Genomic DNA, 19,086 nt, shown 5'->3' with positions numbered 1-19,086 from the left:
TGGGTTTTATTGTTTTCTGTTTCTGTTTGAGCTAGAAAAAAACGACGGCTGGCGGACTGAACAGGAGAAGCTTTGAACACAAGCCTTGCTCAGCGGCTTTCAGCTGCAGGGAGGATGATTGCTGGGGTTGAGTGTGAGGTGCTATTTTCCCAGGGCGGTTGTGTGTCTTCCACTGAAACTACAGGCAGATTTTCCAACTCTTCAGCACTGCGGCGGGAGAGAAAAAAGCAGTTTTTTTCCCAACAGAAAACTTCAAATTTTGGGTGAAAAACTTGAAGCCTGAACGAGGGTCCCCAACCTTCCAGCATGGTCCTGGAGGCTGCAGGAATTAAAGATTAACCTTGAATTAAAGATTATGTCCTGTGTTGAAACCTCCAGGAAACCGCCCAACCAAAACTGGCAATTTAGAATGGTTTGCACTGAACTAGTGCAATTTAGAGCTGCCACGGTTCTTCGTGGGAGTTTTAGTTTGGGCATCCCAGCCTGAAAAAGTTTAGAAGACGGAAAAAGTCAGTTTTACAGATAAATTTTTAAAAAAAGTCATTCTCATTTAAAAAAAAAACCCCAGAGGTTTGGGTTTGTTTTTTTTTTTGTTGGAAATCTTCACAGCAAACGAAAGTTCTTCTTTCCTTCAAAAAGCCATTTTTCATTTAAAAACATCAAAGATAATTTTCCAACCATCTCTACAATACTGCAGTCTTTTAACAAGCCAGCCATCTCATTCCCTTCCCTCCCTGCCCCCATGCAACACAGCTGGAAGGGAGCCAGCTCGGGTGCCATAAATTGTTAGCTTAGATCACTCCACTGCTCCCATACATACTGTGAACTCTTTGGGGAGTGTGACACAGTGAGGGATTTTCTTAGTGTTCTGCATGAGTGCTGTGTGTGCCTCAGTTTCCCCGGTGTGCTACATGTTTAACGAGGTGGTGGGAGAGGGGGGTTGTTGTTGCCAAGGCCCTGGTGTAACTTCATCTAGCAATCGCCCTGGACAACAGCCTGGAGATTGGGTACCCGAGCAACTGGTGATTGGAGGCCCATCCCATCTTGGAAGGCAGCCGGTTCTGGCCAGTGGTGGGAACAAAGGCTGATGGAAGAGAGAGGGCCCAGGTGACCTGTTTGCCTGGGACTGAAGACAAAGGACGGAGGAGGGGCTGTTGGGGAAGGTGATGATATAGGATGGTCGGCTGGAAGGAGGGGGCTGCTGGACTGGGGCCAAAGAGCAGCTTTTGCTACCAGGCCGTGGGACAGACCCAGATGGACGGGGCCGGGCGTTTCTAGCTCCAAAAGACCTGAGAACTTTGTGTGCTGGGTTGAGGCATTCAATAAACCCTGTGGTTTTACGCTGGCTGAGTCACTGCGGGCTAGAGACAAGGTTTGCATTGTTCCCTCTGCGGGTGGAGGCCCCCGGGGTGCAGAGCGAGTGGAGGGGGCCCAGGCGAGAGACAGGCATGCAGAAAGCTCAGAGAGGTGTGGTTCCAGGAGGTGCTGGAGCGCAGGCCTTAACCCCCGAGAGGGAGTGGACCCCCGAGAAGGACTGTCACATGAAGGGGCTTCCTCCCAGGGACCGTACGGAGCCCAGAGAGCACAGGGCGCCTTAGTGCTAAACAGCTGCCCAAGGCAGACAGATCCCACGATTAGCTTTTCCTCTGGTAAGGCACAACGGGCCAGACCCGCAGTGTGGGAGTAACGCCACCGTCTGACACAAGGGGCGGCGCTGCCAGGAAATCCCCCCTGAGCAATGCTGCGGAGTAGCGAGTGCACAATGGGCATCGGTGCTGCCCCAATGCCGTTGGCTGACACCTCCCCCCCGCCCCAAGATATGAGCCTCTGCGTGTCCCCGGTGCTCAGCCGGCAGCTGCAGAAGGGAGCGACCCCACCCCATCCCCAGGCCGGCGCGTGCTCCGTCCTGCACAGAGCAGCTGGCTGCAGAGGGATGAGCTGGGGCCTTGATGCTGCAGTTAATGCTGGATGGGGGTAGGGGGTGATGCTGGGGTCTAGGTTGGGGCTCCCAGAGCATAAGTGTCCAAGAGAGGAGGCTGCCCCCCTGCCCACATTCCTGTTCGCCCCACCTGCCCAGTGGAGAACCAGAACCTCCCTCCTTCCTGTGTCCCCCCTCCCTCAATGGAGGAGACACCCCCTGCCCAGATGCCCCCTCAAGCCCTCTAATGGAGAACTCCCCCTGCCACCTGCACCTCCCACAAATGCAGGCACCTCCCCCTGCCCAGATCTTATGGGACTACTCATGGTAGTAGCGTTAAGCACGTGCACAGGTCTTTGCCGGATCAGGGCCCTGGGCTGTGAGCAGCGGTAGGCTGGGATGGTCTTATTGTTATATACAACGTGCATGCAGCACTCAGCGCCATGGTTCCCCAATACCTGGTGGGGGGCTCTAGATGCTACCATAATACACACAGACTAAATGCACAGATCTGAATCCGGTGGCTTTAACTGTCTTCCACAGCTTCCCTTTCTGCGTGGGGGTTGTGCGGTGTGAAATCAGAGGGCTTTGTCATTAGCTCTGCTCTGTGGGGGAGGGGTGAATATTACATTTGTTATGTATTTGGTTGGGGTTTGGTTTTACCCACGCTCCTCCCCCAGCGGTTGCTTCTCTAGCCATAGCTCTGGGTCACTGTGCATTTGAAAACAGCCACACGGGAAGTGCAAGGTAAGCAGGAGTGCCGGCAGCTACTCCGCTGCCCTAGGCGGTGGAAGGTCCTGCCCCCCAAATGCTGCCCCCAACAGGGGCGGCGGAAGGCCCCGCCGGCAAAATGCCGCCCCCCAACCGGCGTGGCCGAAGATCCGGCCACTGTGGTCACCGCCCCCCCAAATTCCGGTGCCCTAGGCGACCGTCTAGGTCGCCTAATGGGTCGCGCCGGCCCTGAAGGTAAGGCTGGGAGTCTGGAAACGCTAACTCACATTCACAATTTCCTCGGGTCAGGGATCTCATCGGTTTCAATGCCACCACAGCAAAGCTGCGTATTTGCGAGATCAAGGCCTGCAAATTAGACCCTGTTGAATTTTTTTTTCAAATGAGAAATGAGGTTTTGATGATGTTTTTCACCGAAACATTCATTCTCATCTTTTTTTGTTTTTAATGACATTTAAGAAAAAATTGGTTTTCCCATTGCAAAATTGGAGGAGAAATCCCATTTTTTCTGTTTTGTTTTGTTTTTTAGCCGGAAAAAAAAAGGGAAGAATTTTTTTAAGGGCAGTGGGAAAAAAAATGAGTAGATTTTCCTCCCGACTTTCTCTCACTTCATTTAAGCTCTTTTGCAACTTGGAAAAAAAGAATTTTTTTTTAAAAGTGTGTGATTCCACACCACACCCCCCCACCATACAGAAAAGAAAAATTTCAAAATGAAATGTTGTCAAAAAATAAAAATTGCAAACAATGTCTCTGACATATTTTTCCCCTCAAAACACTTTTTAGATCCTGCACTTATGCACGTGCTTAACTTTACTCCTGGGAACAGCCCCTAGGACATCAGTGGAATTACTTGCACTAGTATAAATTAAGCACATGCATACATATTTCCAAACTGAGATCATTAATTTTTTCAAGCAGCTCTGTTGAATACTGAGTGAAGCAGCAACACTTCCTCTGCAGGGTCACTGATATAGCAGGGACCTGACCCACTCAATTGGGAAAATCCCCCGATCGCAGATCCCACATTTTCTGCTGGCAGCAGGTCAGTGTAGACGCTGCCTATGCCAAAGGGAGGGTTCCCCAGTTGGGGTAGGCAATCCCTCCCCATGAGGTGATAGCTAGGTCGATGGAAGAACAGCGCTGTCTACACAGGGGCTAGGTTGGTGTAGCTGTTTTCTTTCAGTGGTGTGGATTTTTCACACCCCTGACAGACTATTTTTTACCAATACCCCCACCCCTTTCAGACAGACGATCAGTTGCGGTAGGAAGGGCCCCAGATCTGGGCTGTTGTGACCCGTGGGGGTGGGATATAAGGGGTGGGGCTATGCAGATCAGTTGTTTTTTTCCCATGCAGTCACTGATGACATCCTGTGTGTTTGTTTCACTGCTGTAGAGCTGCTGCAGGGGTTGGGGTAAGTGGTGGCTCTGCTGTTACAGGGGCTTGGGCGAAAGGGGCAATCAGCCTAGGGAGGGACCAGAGGGGGGAGCGAGCTCCGTAGACAGCCAGGGTGGCTGGGGGGTGTGGGGCTCTTAGGGCACGGAGAGGGGCAGCGTGTGGGTAGGGTGACCAGATGTCCTGATTTTATAGGGACTATCCCGATTTTTGGGTCTTTTTCTTATATAGGCTCCTATTACCCCCCACCCTCTGTCCCGATTTTTCACACTTGCTGTCTGGTCACCCTACGTGTGGGGCTGTTACCGGAGTGGCTTTGAGCACCCATGGGCCTGGTTTTCTTTATAGGCTTTTTAACTTGTTAGTTGACTGCCAGTCAACTCAGATTAGCTAAGCCAACAGATCTGCAAAGGGGGGTCGGGATCCAGACTCTCCCCAGTCGTTTGTTGTTTGACTCTGTTGGTGGTTAATGGCCGCGAGCTAAAACAGGAAACAAAATCTTGCGCTTGTTTGTGTAGGAAAATGGCACCGACATCGTGAATTTAAACAGCTTGTTAAACCCCTGCAAATGCTCTTAGTTTGGTTTAAAAGCAGATTTTTTTTTCTGGTTTAGCTCAGCTCCTTTGGGAACAGGTTAATAGGGTGTTAACACAGGCGTTCACACTGGTTTAATGGAAGTGGTTGTGTTAATCCAGTGCAAATTTGTGTGTCGGGTTAGGCGGAGAAGGGGCCTCTAGCGGTTTGGAAGTTAGCAGAAGAAGGTGGGGGCTGTGGGAGGGAACGTGGGTGTGTTGATAAATGTCAGCTCGATATTAAGGAATTTGTGAGCGTCTGAGGAGCAGGGTTGTGGATTTTTTCCTCTGTTTCATGAGAAACACCAATAGGGGGAAACAAAAATAAACAAACAAAAAACAACCCCAAGGAGTCCATGCCCAAATAAATGTGTTAGTTTCTAAGGTGCCACAAGGACTCCTCCTTTTTTTTTCTTTTTTCTTTTTTTTTTTTTCTGAAACAGAATAACAGGGCTACCACTGAAACCTGTCACCAATAGTGGAATTTGCTTCTAAGGGGATATACTAGTTGTTTGAACACTTCATTTCCTTGGGCCTGGTTTCTCTTGCCCTGTGCTTCGTGGTGGGGGTTATTTTAATGCAAAGTGAGTCTAAAGGGCCCCCAGGCGGGTGTGGTACCGTTGGATATCCACTTCACTCTGTGTAGAAGAGATAACAAGGAGCGGGCCGCCGTGGATCAGGCCGTGAGTGTTAGGAGCTAGTGGGGTGACAGCACTGAGCCAATGGCTGAATGAGGGTGGGGCCACATGGGGACTGGGGAGGAGGCTGCAGAGACATATAGGGATGGGGATGCCGGGACAGGGGAAGATGTGCCTGACTGAATGGCAGAGGCTTGGGATCAGCCAGGGTCTGCATGGGGGAGGCTCCACAACTCTCTAACAATCCCCCCCCCCCAAAAAAAAACCCACCCCAAACAAACCCCTGTTCCATACTTCTCCCACTCACACCCAACAACCATCCGGGTCACTCCAGGCTCCTTCCCTGTCCCTCGGCTCCTTCATTACCCCTGACTCCCCCAAGCCTTTGCACTGCTTCTGACGGGTGTGGGAAATACATTTCTGTACTGTAATTTAAATAAATTACTCAAAGTTCTGTGCTAATATGCCTGGTAAGGAATCTATTTGGTCTGTATTGTTACAGCTGTACTTGCTGACAGATGTTTTGAAATAAATGACCGAAATAATTGAAACTGGTGTGATTATATTGTGTTGTTTTGACAAATAAAATATGCAGAATATTGTAGAATTTTAAAATATTGTGCGCAGAATTTTTAATTTTGGGGGGCAGAATTCCCCCAGGAGTACTTGTTATGCAAAATTCTTTTGATATTTTGACCTGTGAGTGCCCAGTTTGAGATGCCTTAAAGGGGCCTGATTTTCAGAAAGTGATAAGCGCCCACAAGGGAAATCAGTGGGACCTGTGAATGTCCAGCACCTCCGGAAATGACGTCCATGGCGTCTCAAATTGGACACCCCAAAATCAGAGGCCACTGCTGAAAACGTGGCTGTTTTTTATCCAGCATGTCTCTTAATTCCTCCCTTACTTCTTACCCCAAATTGGGCTTGCATCGAATCACAGATAACGAAAGCTGCTCCAGCCAACCACTCTCTTGTCTCTAACAGGCCTGATCGCAAGCGAGCAGTCGGCGCACGGAAATCCAAGAGCCTTGGTAGTTGTGACAATACACTGCGACCCTGGAAGGAAGTGCTGTGGGGGCCTCACCTATTACAGCAAAATGGGTAGCTAGCAGCCGCCCAGGGGCAGCGCTCCCTCACAGAGGTTGCAAGATCAAAAAGGCCTTTACTTCCAGTGTGGAAAAGATCAGCTAGTGCACAGGTGAGTGAGCACCTTAATTCGTCATCACTTGGAGTTTTTGCACTGAGACTGTGCCCTGGTCTACACTTAAGAGTGATCAGGCCTAGCTGTGTTGCTCAGGGCTGTGATAAATTTCACACCCTGTGTGAGGTGGTTATGTCAGCCTAACCCTGTGTAGACATGGCTCGGTCAACGGAAGAATTCTTCAGTCAACCTAGCTACCACCTCTCGGAGAGGTGGATTAGCTACACGCAGTGGTTCTCAATCAGGGGGACGTGTGATACGCAGAGGTCTTCCAGGGGTACGTCAACTCATCTAGACATTTGCCTGCTTTTACAACAGGCTACATCAGTGGTCCCCAACCTTTTTCATCTGCCGTGCGCCGGACGACGAGCCACGGAGGACCATGGCCAGCAGAGGCGCAGCGGCAACATCAATAGGGGTGGCCACCGAGAATCAGTGGCATTTTGGTGGTGACGCCTCTGGATGCAGCTGCTTCTCGGCAGCATTTCGGCGGATGCTCGTCCGCCGGCCAGTACGCGGGCACACATAGATGCCCCGGCGGGCGCCATGGCGCCCACGGGCACCGCGTTGGGGACCACTGGGCTACATTAAAAAGCACTAGCGAAGTCAGTACAAACTAAAATTTCATACAGACCATGACTTTTTTACACTGCTCTGTATACTCCACACTGAAATGTAAGTACAATATTTATATTCCAATTGATTTTTTTTTTTATACTTCTATGGTAAATAAGAGAGAGTCAGCAACTTGTCGGTAATAGTGGCTGTGACACTTTTGTGTGTTTATGTCTGACTTTGTAAACAAGTATCTTTTAAGTGAGGTGAAACTTGGGGGTGACATATCAGCTCCCCTAAATTCCCTGTAAGCCAAGGTATGTGGCTTGGCAGCTGTCCAGCAGCAGTTCAGCTGTCCCTCCCCCCACTGCTGTACTGCTCCTGCCTGTCAGGATGTGCCCCTGCTCCGGACCCCCTCTCCACAAAGCAGAGGAGGGGACAGGGCTTGGGAACAGAATGGGGGCGGGGAGGGGGAGCTTGCTGGAAGCTGTTGCTTCCTGTCTGAACTGACTGATCTGCTTAAAAGGGCAATGTACTTGAAGTGGGGTCAGCGTACTTAAAGGGGCAATGCATGTCTCTCTCACTCATGCATGCACCCCGCGGCACTTTGGAAAGTCAGCAGCCGTGCATGTGCTGTCAGGAGGAGGGAGCGGTGCGCTCCAGCTGGGTGGCTTGGGCTCATCATCATGCTCAGTTTTTGCAGGGAAGTGTTTGCAGTCACTGCCCTGCATCTATTGTGTTTCCTCCTTCCTGCCTCAGTCCATGCTGCCTTGTAGAGTGTGAGGCCACATTAACAACAGCGTATTAACCCTTGAGGGCTCAGCCGAGTGCTAGTTCATCATTTAACAGCAAGGCATTCCCTGGGAAATATCCCACCTTCTGACTCCACCACCTCAGCCAAGCTTCACACTCCTCATTGCTGTGTACAGTATTAAACTGTTTAAAATTGTTTAAAACTTATACTTACTTCTGAAGAAGTGAGTTTTTTACCCATGAAAGCTTATGCCCAAATAAATCTGTTAGTCTTTAAGGTGCCACCAGACTCCTTGTTGTTTTTGTAGATAAAGACTAACACGGCTACCCCCTGATACTTAAAACTTATACTGTATATGTATATAATGTCTTTTGTCTGGTGAAAAAAAATTCCCTGGAACCTAACCCCCCATTTACATTAATTCTTATGGGGAAATTGGATTCACTTAACATTGTTTCGCATAAAGTCGCATTTTTCAGGAACAGAACTACACCGTTGAGTGAGGAGTTACTGATCTGTTTTCTGAGCTCTCCCAAATGCCCCCTAAGGGCTGTAGCTGTAGCTCAAAGGGGGGACTTATTTATTACACATGAGATGTGCAAGGGAGTGCTCACAGCGTAGATACAGCCACAAAACTCTCCTCAGCCATTGTGGCAGTCTGCTCGGTATGCTGACTTCCGGCAGTTTGAATGATTTTCACCTATTCTGAAATGTCACTGTAATTTAATTTAATCCATCCTGTTTTAGCCTGGCATATAAGAACTGGTCAGACACTGCCACCTACTGGAGAAGCCTTTGAAAGGAAAGAACCTAGAGCTGTGATTGTTACAGCTGACCCAGAAAAGTTGGTCAGGAGACACGGACGTTGTGGTTCCCAGCCAGTTCTGTTCTGAGAGCAAAAATGGAGACGATTGCCGTTCAACATCAACATCTGGACCTAGAGAAGCAGGAGTCAGGTAATTTGACAGTCCCCCCTGACTCTTCTTTTTCTTTGTTGGGGGTGGGGAGGAAACGTGGTCTCAGCCGGGATCGGTTCCTGAGTGTCAGGGATGGGTCTAACTTTCACAGGGGTGAGGAATCATTGTGGGAGTTTGCAGCGTCTCAGCACCTTTCAAAGTAAGCCAAAAGAATTCCAGACAGAGCTGAGACAGAACAGAGACACCACAGAACGAAAGGGTGTTGGATATTTCAGGCCAGATCCTCAGCTGGCGTAAAAGTCTAGAGTCCATGTCTCCTTCTGCTGTGATTTGTTGCTACTTGGGACTTGTCTTTACCTTGGCAGGGGAAAAATTGATTTGGCCGGAGACCCAAAGCACCAAGTCACCCATCCAGCTAAAGGAAAGCATTCTGTATCGTGACCAAGAGGGTAAGCCAAATTACAACATAAGTATTTAGGCCAATGGCTGCACGCTTTGCGTGTCTTATCTCTGGCAATAACCTGCAGCGTTGTGTGCGTCGATGTCAAAACGAGAGTTCCTCATTTGAATGTTAAATGTTTCTTGTTACGCCAGTCAGGGTTAATGTTGAGATGTCGTAAGTCAGGGACATCTCTCACACTCTTGGAGCACGGACCATCTCTTAATAGAGAGAGTATCTTGTAGTTTCCCTGGCCCAAACACAATCCCACAACATCCTTGTGGTAACTACAGCAATTACTTTCCTGGAAAAATAAGAGTAGAGAAGTGCTTAGGCCAGAATTTTTTTGTTTCTTTGGGTTCCACCCCCCAGCAGAAGACCTTTTATTTGGGGGGATAGGGTGGGAGGCAAAAAATCAAAACCCAACATGCTTTGATTTGGAAATTCTTCCATGGTGCCTCGTGGGAGTTGTAGTTCGGGTACTTCATGCCCTCATTCCCCTGTATAGGCCCAGCTGCCTGGCTGAACTACATCTCCCATTAAGCACTGTGGTCTCCCCTCTCGGAGGGGGGAGGTGGTGCGTCAGGGGAGATCGAGTGCTTCCATGCGCCCATTCTCCTGCATGGGCCAGGCTTTAACTACAGCTCCCATGAGACGCTGCAGCAGCATTTCCAAACCAAAATAATTCTTTTTTCAGGCATTCAGTTTTTTGATGAAGAATCAAATTTTTCTGTGGAAAATTTTCCATCTAAACCGGGGTCTTTTAACAAACTTTTTTTTTTTTTTTTTTTTTTTTGGCGCTAAACATGTCTGCTTCCTTTGGAAATAGATTTCTGTTTGGAAATGTTGCCACAGTGCCTCATGGGAGTTATAGTTTGGTTACCTCATGTCCCCATTCTTTATGGGCTGGGCTTTGCATCTGGACTACATCTCCCATGATGCACCACAGTCGGAGACTCCCTGATGCACAACTTCCCCTTGCGAAGAAGGGAGACCCTGATGCATCATGGGAGCTGTAGTCTGGTCAGGGAGCACCTCCTATAGAGAGAAATGGAAGCATGAGATGCTTGAACTACAACACCCATGAGTCACTATGATGGTATTTCAAAATAAAAATAGTTTTGCTGTTGATATTTTTTGGGGAGGGGGGGTGAGGGTGGGGAGGGAGGAGTGAAAAATCAAAAATTTCCTTGGAAAAGTTTGATTAAAACTTCTTTTTTTTTTCTATTTTTTTCAACTATCCAAGGGATTAAAAAAGCCATTTTCAGACCAGCTCTACTATTGATAGCTGAGTGGCCTGTATCGAATTTTCACTCTTGTTCCCCTTTCTCAATGTTAAGGGTTAACTGCAAATCAGCCAGGTTTTATTTTTGTTTTGTTGGCTAATAAGTCTAGTGACTGGCTAGTCCCTCCACTAGAACAGCCCTCGGGATTCATGGCTCTTTCTCTTTCAGTTCCTGTGTGTACATGTGGGAAGGCCACTTGTCTCAAAGTCGTAACTGGAATCGCAGGCATAACTGTGGCTATAATTCTCGTCGTTTTAGCAGGTGTGTGGCCACCTTTACTTCCCCCGGTCTTTGCGTTCTCTGAGCGCTGGGATTGCTACAAACTCACACATTGTCCTCCTGGCTTCTGGCTGTGGAGGTTCTGCTTTGCTCTGCCCCAGCACGGTAGTAGCTGAGCGTCTCCCAGGGAGTGAAGGATTTAACCAGGGACATTCGTCCTGTCCCCCCGGCCCTTCCCCAGGCCAGGAAATTATTACCGTCTCCATTTTAGAAGTGGGGAAACCGACACATAGAGACTAGAGCTGTAGTTCTCAAAAGTGGCCTCTGATTAATTGTATTAGTTTGGCTGGCTGACTAGAGACCACTTAAAGGGGCCTGATCGTTAAAGGTGCTGGATACCACAACCATGAAGTCTATGGGGCCCATGGGAGTCAACCCTGCTGAGGTATCTCAAGTCAGGCAGCCGAAAAATCAGGTCTCCCCCTTGTGGGAGTCAGTGGCAGAGAGAGGATTTGAACCCAGAGCTTCCAAGTCCTAGCCCAGAGCCTTGATCACAGGACCAGTCTCTCCCATTCCAGCAGTTCTCAAAAAGGCTTTAGCTAAGACACATCTTCCCCTGACCTATCCCTTTGCTTCTGTAGGGTATACGGCCACGAGGCTGTTCCCCATCCTCCACCTAACCCCTAATGTACAGCCAGTTCATCTCCGCCCCCAACTGTTGTGTCCATTTGCAGATGTAATGCACCTTGTAATGCTTTAGGAATGTTATCAGACTGGGTCAGACCCAAGGTCCATCTGTCTCCAGTCTCCGAAGATGGCTAGATACTTCAAAGAAAGATGTAACAAACCCTGCAGTAGGGAATTATAGAAAGTTTGTTCCTCACCGCCAGCGCCTGATTTCTTACAGAAATCTGCTAAAAGATGCTGCCTATTTCATGGGGTTTTGCCTAAGTGAAATTTTTAATGAAGAGTGTCTGCTTCCTATAGAAAACTTGATCCCCCCCGCCCCCATTGCAAAACCAAATGATGGAAAACCAGAAAGTTTTCAGCTGAAAGCTCATGCGAAACCTACTTGCTTGCTCAATTGGACCACAGCGGGAGGGGGGGGGGGGCGAGTCTGTCCCTGGAGCAAGGGGCCGGAGAGAGCCAGGGCCTTGGGGGGATGAGAAGGCGGGATGGGCCATCACAGGCAGCCAGCCTGGCTGCTGGCCCCGCTCCTCAAGCACTGTGCACGGTCAGGATCCCTCCTCCTCCAGCAGGATCCCTCCTCCTCCAGTCAGGATCCCTCCTCCTCCACCCTCCTGGTGGTAGAGACCAATCGCGGTTACTGCGGTAACCGTATTTTTGGTGTCCAGTCAGCAGTGCTGACCGGACACTGCACAGGTCCCTTTTCGACTGGACTAACCAGACACCTGGCAACATTCTCCTTTATGGGCTGGGTTTGCCAGCTCGACTACATCCCTATAATGTGTTATAGCCAGGGACTCCCGTGATGCAACACTTTCCATCACCAAGTTGAGAGACTGGGGTGCATCATGGAAGATGTAGTCTGACCAGGGAGCCTGGAATATAGAGAATGGGGAAATGAGGCACCCAAACTACAACTCCCATGAGACACTGCAGCAGCGTTTCCAAATCAAAATATCTTAGAGTTTGATCGCCCAAAATTCAGCGTTTTCTGCAGGGGGTGGAAACCCATTTTCTGACCAGCTGTAGTTGAAACCATGGGCTACCTCTTTCCTTCCACAAAGCCTGAATATTTGGGGCTTATTCTGCTTCCCAGTCCAGAAGTGGAGGAGAGAATCTAACTGTTCTCACTCTCTCACTTTCAGTGCTGGCAACCAAATCCCACGTGACCAGTTCTCCTTCCCCTGCCGCCTCGTATCCAGTCTCCTGTCCAGGCCCCTCCTGCCCAGACAGCTGGATCGGGTACCGAGGAAAATGCTACTATTTCTCAGAGATGGAAGGGAATTGGACCTACAGCCAGAGCCAGTGCTCTGCACTCAATTCCTCCCTGGCTGTGATTGACAGTGAGCAGGACCTGGTAAGAAGGAAACAAATGCATAGATTTTTTTTTTTTATAGCAACCACAACACACGGAGTTTGTAATAGTCAGGAATGAGTCATGCACAGCTCAGCAAAGCCTCTGGTGCCTCTAGTGGCAGGAGGAATGGAAGAGGAATGGAAATTCTGGTAGTTGAATTTGAATCTGCCTCTTTTAATGAAGTCGTGGCAGAGATTTCACAGAAGATTGACAGGCCATGTCTATTAATAATAATAATATTTATTACTGTAGCACCTAGGGGCCCTCATCATAGACTGGGACCTCTTTGTGCTAGGTGCTGTACAAACACAAAATGAAAAGACTGTCCCTGCCCCATTATGAATCTAGTTCTCCCCTCCCCCAACTAAATGCCTTCTCACTTTCTTCAAAAAAAATCTTAGCACATCATTTTTCATGCTTGGTCTCAGCCCCAAAGAGTCTAGTTGCTAGTGCAGGAGGAGAATAAGAAGCTTTCCCCCAAATCACAAGGCTGCTTGCGAGACGGAGATTGACCTGCTGCACATCTTATGTATTGACAATACCTAAATTGTCATAGTGACGGGTTTGGTTACAGAGACCCCCTTGGGGCTGTCACCTGCTGTGCTGAATTTACCTCTGAGCCATTTTCCCTGCCAGCTTGGGACTCCAGAACCCTGCCTTGTTGAGCCAGACACGTAAGCCTGCTGCAACACAGACCCAGGTCTGGACCACGCCCCCAAAGCTGCAGACTTTAACCAAAAACTGCTCAGCAGGTCACGTATCTCCAGCACCCAGTTCCCAATTGGATCCAAACCCTGAATAAATCTGCTTTACTCTGTATAAAGCTTATACAGGGTAAACTCATAAACTGTCCACCCTCTATAACACTGATAGAGATATGCACAGCCGTTTACTCCCCCAGATATTAATCACTTACTCTGGGTTAATTAATAAACAAAAGTGATTTTTATTAAGTATAAAAAGTAGGATTTAAGTAATAACCGACAGAACAAAGTAAGTTACCAAGCAAAATAAAACAAAACACGCAAGTCTAAGCCTAATACATTAAGAAACTGAATACAGATAAATCTCACCCTTAGAGATGTTCCAAAAAGCTTCTTTCACTGACTAAACTCCTTCCTAGTCTGGGCCCAATCCTTTCCCCTGGTATAATCATTGTTAATTCCAGCTCGGATGGTAACTAGGGGATTTCTCCATGACTGGCCGCTCCTTTTGTTTTGTTCCACTCCCTTTTATAGCTTTGGCACAAGACGGGAATCCTTTGTCTCTCTCTAGGTTCCCACCCCTCCTTCTAAATGGAAAAGCACCAGGTTAAAGATAGATTCCAGTGTCATGTGACATGTTCACATATCCTGTGAGCCCCCCTCCATTCTTTCAGGACTGGCCCGCACATAGGCAGTGGTGGCTTGCAAGTAAACAGAGCCATCTACGGTCAATTGTTCTAGTCAATGGGAACCATCAAGATTCCAAACAACCATTAATTGCCCACACTGTGCATAATTACAATAGGACCTCGGAGTTATACTTCATATTTCTAGCTTCAGATACAAGAATGATACATTCATACAAATAGGAGGAATATATTCAGTAGTTTATAACCTTTGTTATGATACCTTAAAAGAGACCTTTTGCATAAAGCATATTCCAGTTACATCAGATTTACACTCGTCATATTTCCATGACGTCACAGTCATCTTTAGGTTTCAGAGTTGACACATCATGGTGGTGCACAGGACAGTTCATGCCACTCTCAGACCTATTAGATCAGACTCTCTGTAGACTGAGGCAGTTGTTGATGCATAAGTCACATTCTGGGCAGCTCCCCCATCTCAGAGCTATTGTCTCAGGCTCTCTGCAGACTCAGGCAAGAAAGCTGACACTGTAGAACACAATTCTTCCTCCAGCGGTGAATTCCGTGGCTGCAGATTTCATGGGGTCCTGATTGTTCTTCTACAGTAATGCAGGAAGATAATGCTTGGTGGGATTGTCTGTGGCCTTTGCATATAACTGCGTCCCCCTTTGCTTTTCTTCTTGTAAGATTTTCATGTTGCGCTTTAAAGTCAGAACAGATCCGTGGATCGGCCTCCGGAGGGAACCCGGTCAGGGGTGGAAATGGCCCAATGGTTTGGAATTCAACAACTCGTGAGTCCTTTTCTTTCTCTTCATACTGACTGTCAGGCTTTTGGTCGAAGCCATGTAAAATGCCAGCTGCAGTGGTGGCAGCCAGCCAGGGTTCTTGACCTACAATTTAGAAATGTGGAAAACGTATCTTGTGTCTCCTGTTGCCACCCATGTTCTCCCCTGCTGGGTGGGAGTGGATTTCTGGGACCTGGCAAGTTGGCTTCTTATCAGAGGAGATGTCAGCGGTATGGAGTTTGGGGATATTAAGTGTAAACGTCTCACATAGAGTAGCACCCTGAGGGGGATAACTCTAATAATAGAGGCCTGATTCACCACTGATGTAAAACTGGGGTGTAACTCCATTGATTTCAACCCCGGGGTAAAACGGGCTGTAGAACTTTAAATCCTTTCCATTTCTAGAGCTGACAGAAATTTATTTAGAATTAAAAGTTTGCAGGTTTTTTAATTCTAAATAATTTTTCTTAATTATTTAGAATTTCAATACAAAGTTTGAAACTTTGTATTGAAATTTTTGATCCATTTTCTTGTTTGCGTCCTGTTTCCCAGTCAGTTTTGAAAATCAAAATTGTTGTTAAAAAAATGACAGTTTTTGGAAGGGAAAAATGTGACCAAAAACTTTTTAACGAAATGAAAACCAGGTCCATTTTGAGCCCTGGGGAATGAAAACAATGTCAAGAGCTCAAAAATTTGGGGGAAGGAAACTGAGTTTTCATTATTATTATTATTTTAATTAGCTCTAAGGTAAAACTTTCAAAGGCTCCTAAGTGACTTAGATGGCTAAGTCCCACTTTCAAAATTGACGTAGGAGCCTAAATGTCATTAGCTTTCAATGACATTTAGGGCCCAGATCCTCAAAGGTATTTATAAATGGAAGTTAGGAGCCTTCACAGCTTTGAGGATCTAAGCCTAAGTGCTGGTGTCCCTGTTGAAAATGGGGCTTAGGTGCTTTTGAAAATGCTGCCTCGGTACTCTCTGTCCCCTGATTGGCTCAAGACATTAAATTCCCTCCTATCAGGGAGGAGCCTGAGAGTGCTGTGTCTGTCTAACCTCACAAGCGTGGAGTGTCCCTCTCTTAGCGTCATCTCACCTGTTCGTTCCAGGTTCGTCATTCGAGGGGACTCGGACTGCACGTTCCTGAGTGACGACACCGTCAGCTCTTCGAGATGCTACATTGAGCGAAACTGGATCTGCAGCAAACCCGATGCCTCTGCAAAGGGAACTGATACGAAGGGGGACTCGAGAGTCTGAAGGTTCAAATTGCAGCTCTGCTTTGAAATAAGATTTAAAAAACTGGCATTGGAGGCTTCAGGCTTATTACTTCTCAGCAAATCTATCAAATGTGCCCCATGTACAAGGGAAAAACTGCAAGCCAATTTTTCCCCACAGTGACCCTCCCTCAGGCAACTTCCTTCCCCAATCCTCTTCCCATACTGCCTTGGTGACCTCTGTGCAGCCCCATTCTTTCAGTGGGGCTTGCACAGCTATAAGGCCCAGGCCAAAGAGGGTCTTAGGCATTGCAACGCTCAGTGTTTCAAAACCTAGCATGTAGGGGCCTAGCCACCCAGCAGAATCCACAGCTCGGAATTAGGCGCCCTCCAAATAAGGCACTCTTACTCCGGAATGAGGCTGTGACGTTGCACTCCATAATGTTTTATGGAAATAGGCTTATGAGTGTGACTATAATGTAACTGGAATATGCTTTATGAAAAAGGTCTCTTGTAAGGTATCATTACAAAGCTTATAGTCTACTTAGTGTGTCCATCCTATCTGTATGAATGTATCATTCTTGTAACTGAAGCTAGAAATATGAAGTATAACTCTGATGTGCTATTGTACTTATGCAAAGTGTGGGCCATTAATGGTGGTTTGGAAACTTGATGGCTCCCATTGACTAGAACCATTGGTTGTAAATGGTCTGTTTACTTGCAAACCTTCCTGGGTGTGTGGGGAAGAATGGAGAATGAAGTCTGTCAGTGACATGTGACCATGTCACATGATACTGGAATCCATCTTTAACTTAGTGCTTTTCCATTTAGAAGGTGGGGGTGGGGACCCAGAGAGACAAAGGATTCAGGGCATTTTTGAAAGAAACATGGGGAAATATTGCCATTGATTTGTAGTAAACAATCCAAATGATAACAGGGTAGACGGGTCTGTCGGGGGGAGCAGTCACCCACCCACACCCCAGTGCACACAGGACTTGTAGGAGAGGGAGGAAGAAGCGGACTTAGTTTATGCTCCCACTGCTTTTGGAAATCTGGCACCTAAATGGGAGCAGAACTCTTCTGAAAAGCTAACCCCAGATATGTCCCCCGTGTGCACGGAGAGCATGATTCAACTTTCCCATAACTGCCCCCCAGACGACCCCCATTTCAGGTTGCCAACCTTCCAGGATTGGCCTGGAGTCTCCCGGAATCAGCATCAATCTCCCGGTGACTATTGAAAGCAATCCTGGAGATTTTAATAGGCTATTTTAAGAAATGACATTATGTCATGGGGGGGTGGGGGAGGGAAATCTCCCGGAATAGCTTCAGTCAGAGTTGGCAACCCTACTTTGTGCTCTATGGGAGACTCACCGTGAGGCTGGGGTGGGGAGATGCCAAAATTGTGCCCAGTTGTTAGATATTTACCCATTCACCCCATAGGCACTTTCTAGCTCTAGCTATCCATGCGTTCCCATACATAGCATCTGTCTATCTTATCTATCACATTTTTGATGGAAAATTTAATAAAATTGCGGATTTAAAAATTTAGGGGGGAAATGTTAAAAAAATACTGCATCCAAAACAGAGAGAGAGAAAGAGAGAGACCAGCTGGGTCAATTTTGGAGGATTTGAAATAACTTTGAAATTTCCAAATGTTTTGCAGAAATGTTTGTTTTTCGACCACCTCTAGAAGCAAGTTCCAAGTAAGGACAATAGACCAGATCCTCAATGCAGCTTCAGTTTCCTTTGCTTTCGGGGCTGCTGTCTGTTGAGCTGAGATCCCCTGGCTCAAATGGCAGCAGACGTCAGGAGACTGTGACACACACAGTGGGGCAGCTCAGCAAAGTCTCGTGATATCTGGTGCTTTCCCTCAAGCCTCTGCTCCAGGAGTCATGTGATGTTTAGAGAACTGCAGCTTTCAATTAACAGCAGGTGTCTCGTCTTTGTGGTGGGGAGAAAAGCCTGAGAAGATGAGCTGAGTGTACTGGGGAGGCTCAAAGCCACAAATTTAAAATCTTTGACTGAAAAAATCACATCTCATGATTTGGGGGGGAGGGGGAAATTCGGCTCATGATTTTGGAACGGGTGGGGTTGGCTGCCCTGTAGCCTGTCACAGGCTGACTGGCCCCTTTAAAGGGAAATGGGACCAGCCCCACCTGTGCCATAATTAATTAGCTGCTTCTCAGCCTGAGGGGATGGGACTGTAGCCTGATGTACAGATTATGAATAAGAATTCCCGGTTCTCACTATAAGGGTAGACAGGTCCTTGGCCCAAGATCAGGCCCAGTATTAATACAATTATTCTATGGTTGGGAACCCCATTGTGTACAGGTGCAACACTCATTATAGGAACTCTTCGATATTTACAACTAAATAATTTATTAATACATTTGGCCGTATAGCTAAGTTTCCCCTCTTCCACCTCACTTCCTTTTCAACTTCCCTTGGAAAGTGTTTCCCTCAGCTCCCGCAGGCACAGCCATTCCTGTCTCCTCTCTGCCATGCGGTAGGTTGGTGTGTTCCGGGGGCTCTTAGTTCTAGCCTGTCTGGGCTTTTTGCTGCCACTTCAGGTAAGAAATCCCAGCTCCCTTCTGTACTGTCCAATGGGGCTGGGGTCCTAGGCAGAAAAGGGGAGGTGCAAGGCTGGCTTTAGGTAAAATGGCACCCTGGGCGAACTTGTATTTTGGCACCTCTGGCCCCTGTGGGTGTGGCACCCCCCCCTCCGTTGTCCCTGGCCTCCACGGGAGCCCCTCCATTGTCCCTGGCCCCTGCGGGTTCCCCACCCCATTTCTGCGTCCCTCTAAGGTGCATGCCTGGGCGGCTCTACAAGAGGGCTTCAAGGGCTGTACACCTGATTAGTGGAGCCCTGCAGACGTGGTGGCTCCACTAATTAGGTGCCTGGACCCTGGAGAGGACACATGTGTAAGGTGAAGTGGTGGCTTTGGGGGGAATAGGAGATAGGTGTGGGGGTGGGGGCAGTTTTGGGCGTGCAGGGCTGCGGCGGCCAGGGAGAGACACCCCCCCCCCTTCCACCCCAGCTCGGTGGCTGCCACAGCAGGGGAGAGACCCCCCCC

The 19,086-nt window shown here is 48.1% G+C and overlaps 1 protein-coding gene across 3 annotated transcripts; it reads left to right on the top strand.

Annotated features, from left to right (window-relative positions):
* The first annotated feature begins 4,006 nt into the window (after positions 1-4,006).
* On the top strand, positions 4,007-19,065 carry LOC117870467 (C-type lectin domain family 2 member B-like). Of its 3 annotated transcripts, XM_034757641.1 has the most exons (9): positions 4,007-4,059; positions 6,235-6,448; positions 8,508-8,716; positions 9,043-9,126; positions 10,571-10,663; positions 12,454-12,665; positions 14,704-14,807; positions 15,908-16,057; positions 17,676-19,064. In XM_034757641.1, exons 3-8 carry the CDS (start codon positions 8,662-8,664, stop codon positions 16,053-16,055), a joined length of 696 nt encoding a protein of 231 aa, XP_034613532.1. In that variant the 5' UTR covers positions 4,007-4,059; positions 6,235-6,448; positions 8,508-8,661; the 3' UTR covers positions 16,056-16,057; positions 17,676-19,064. The 3 variants fall into 3 exon arrangements, with proteins under 3 accessions (XP_034613532.1, XP_034613531.1, XP_034613533.1); XM_034757640.1 differs by having other exon boundaries at positions 15,908-19,064; XM_034757642.1 differs by lacking the exon at positions 10,571-10,663 and having other exon boundaries at positions 15,908-19,065.
* Positions 19,066-19,086: the final 21 nt, after the last annotated feature.

This window comes from Trachemys scripta, unplaced genomic scaffold (assembly GCF_013100865.1).
Source record: "Trachemys scripta elegans isolate TJP31775 unplaced genomic scaffold, CAS_Tse_1.0 scaffold_28, whole genome shotgun sequence".
Lineage (NCBI taxonomy): Eukaryota > Metazoa > Chordata > Testudines > Emydidae > Trachemys > Trachemys scripta.
The sequence above is the reverse complement of the archived record's forward strand: the minus strand, read 5'-3'. Positions and strand labels throughout refer to the sequence as shown.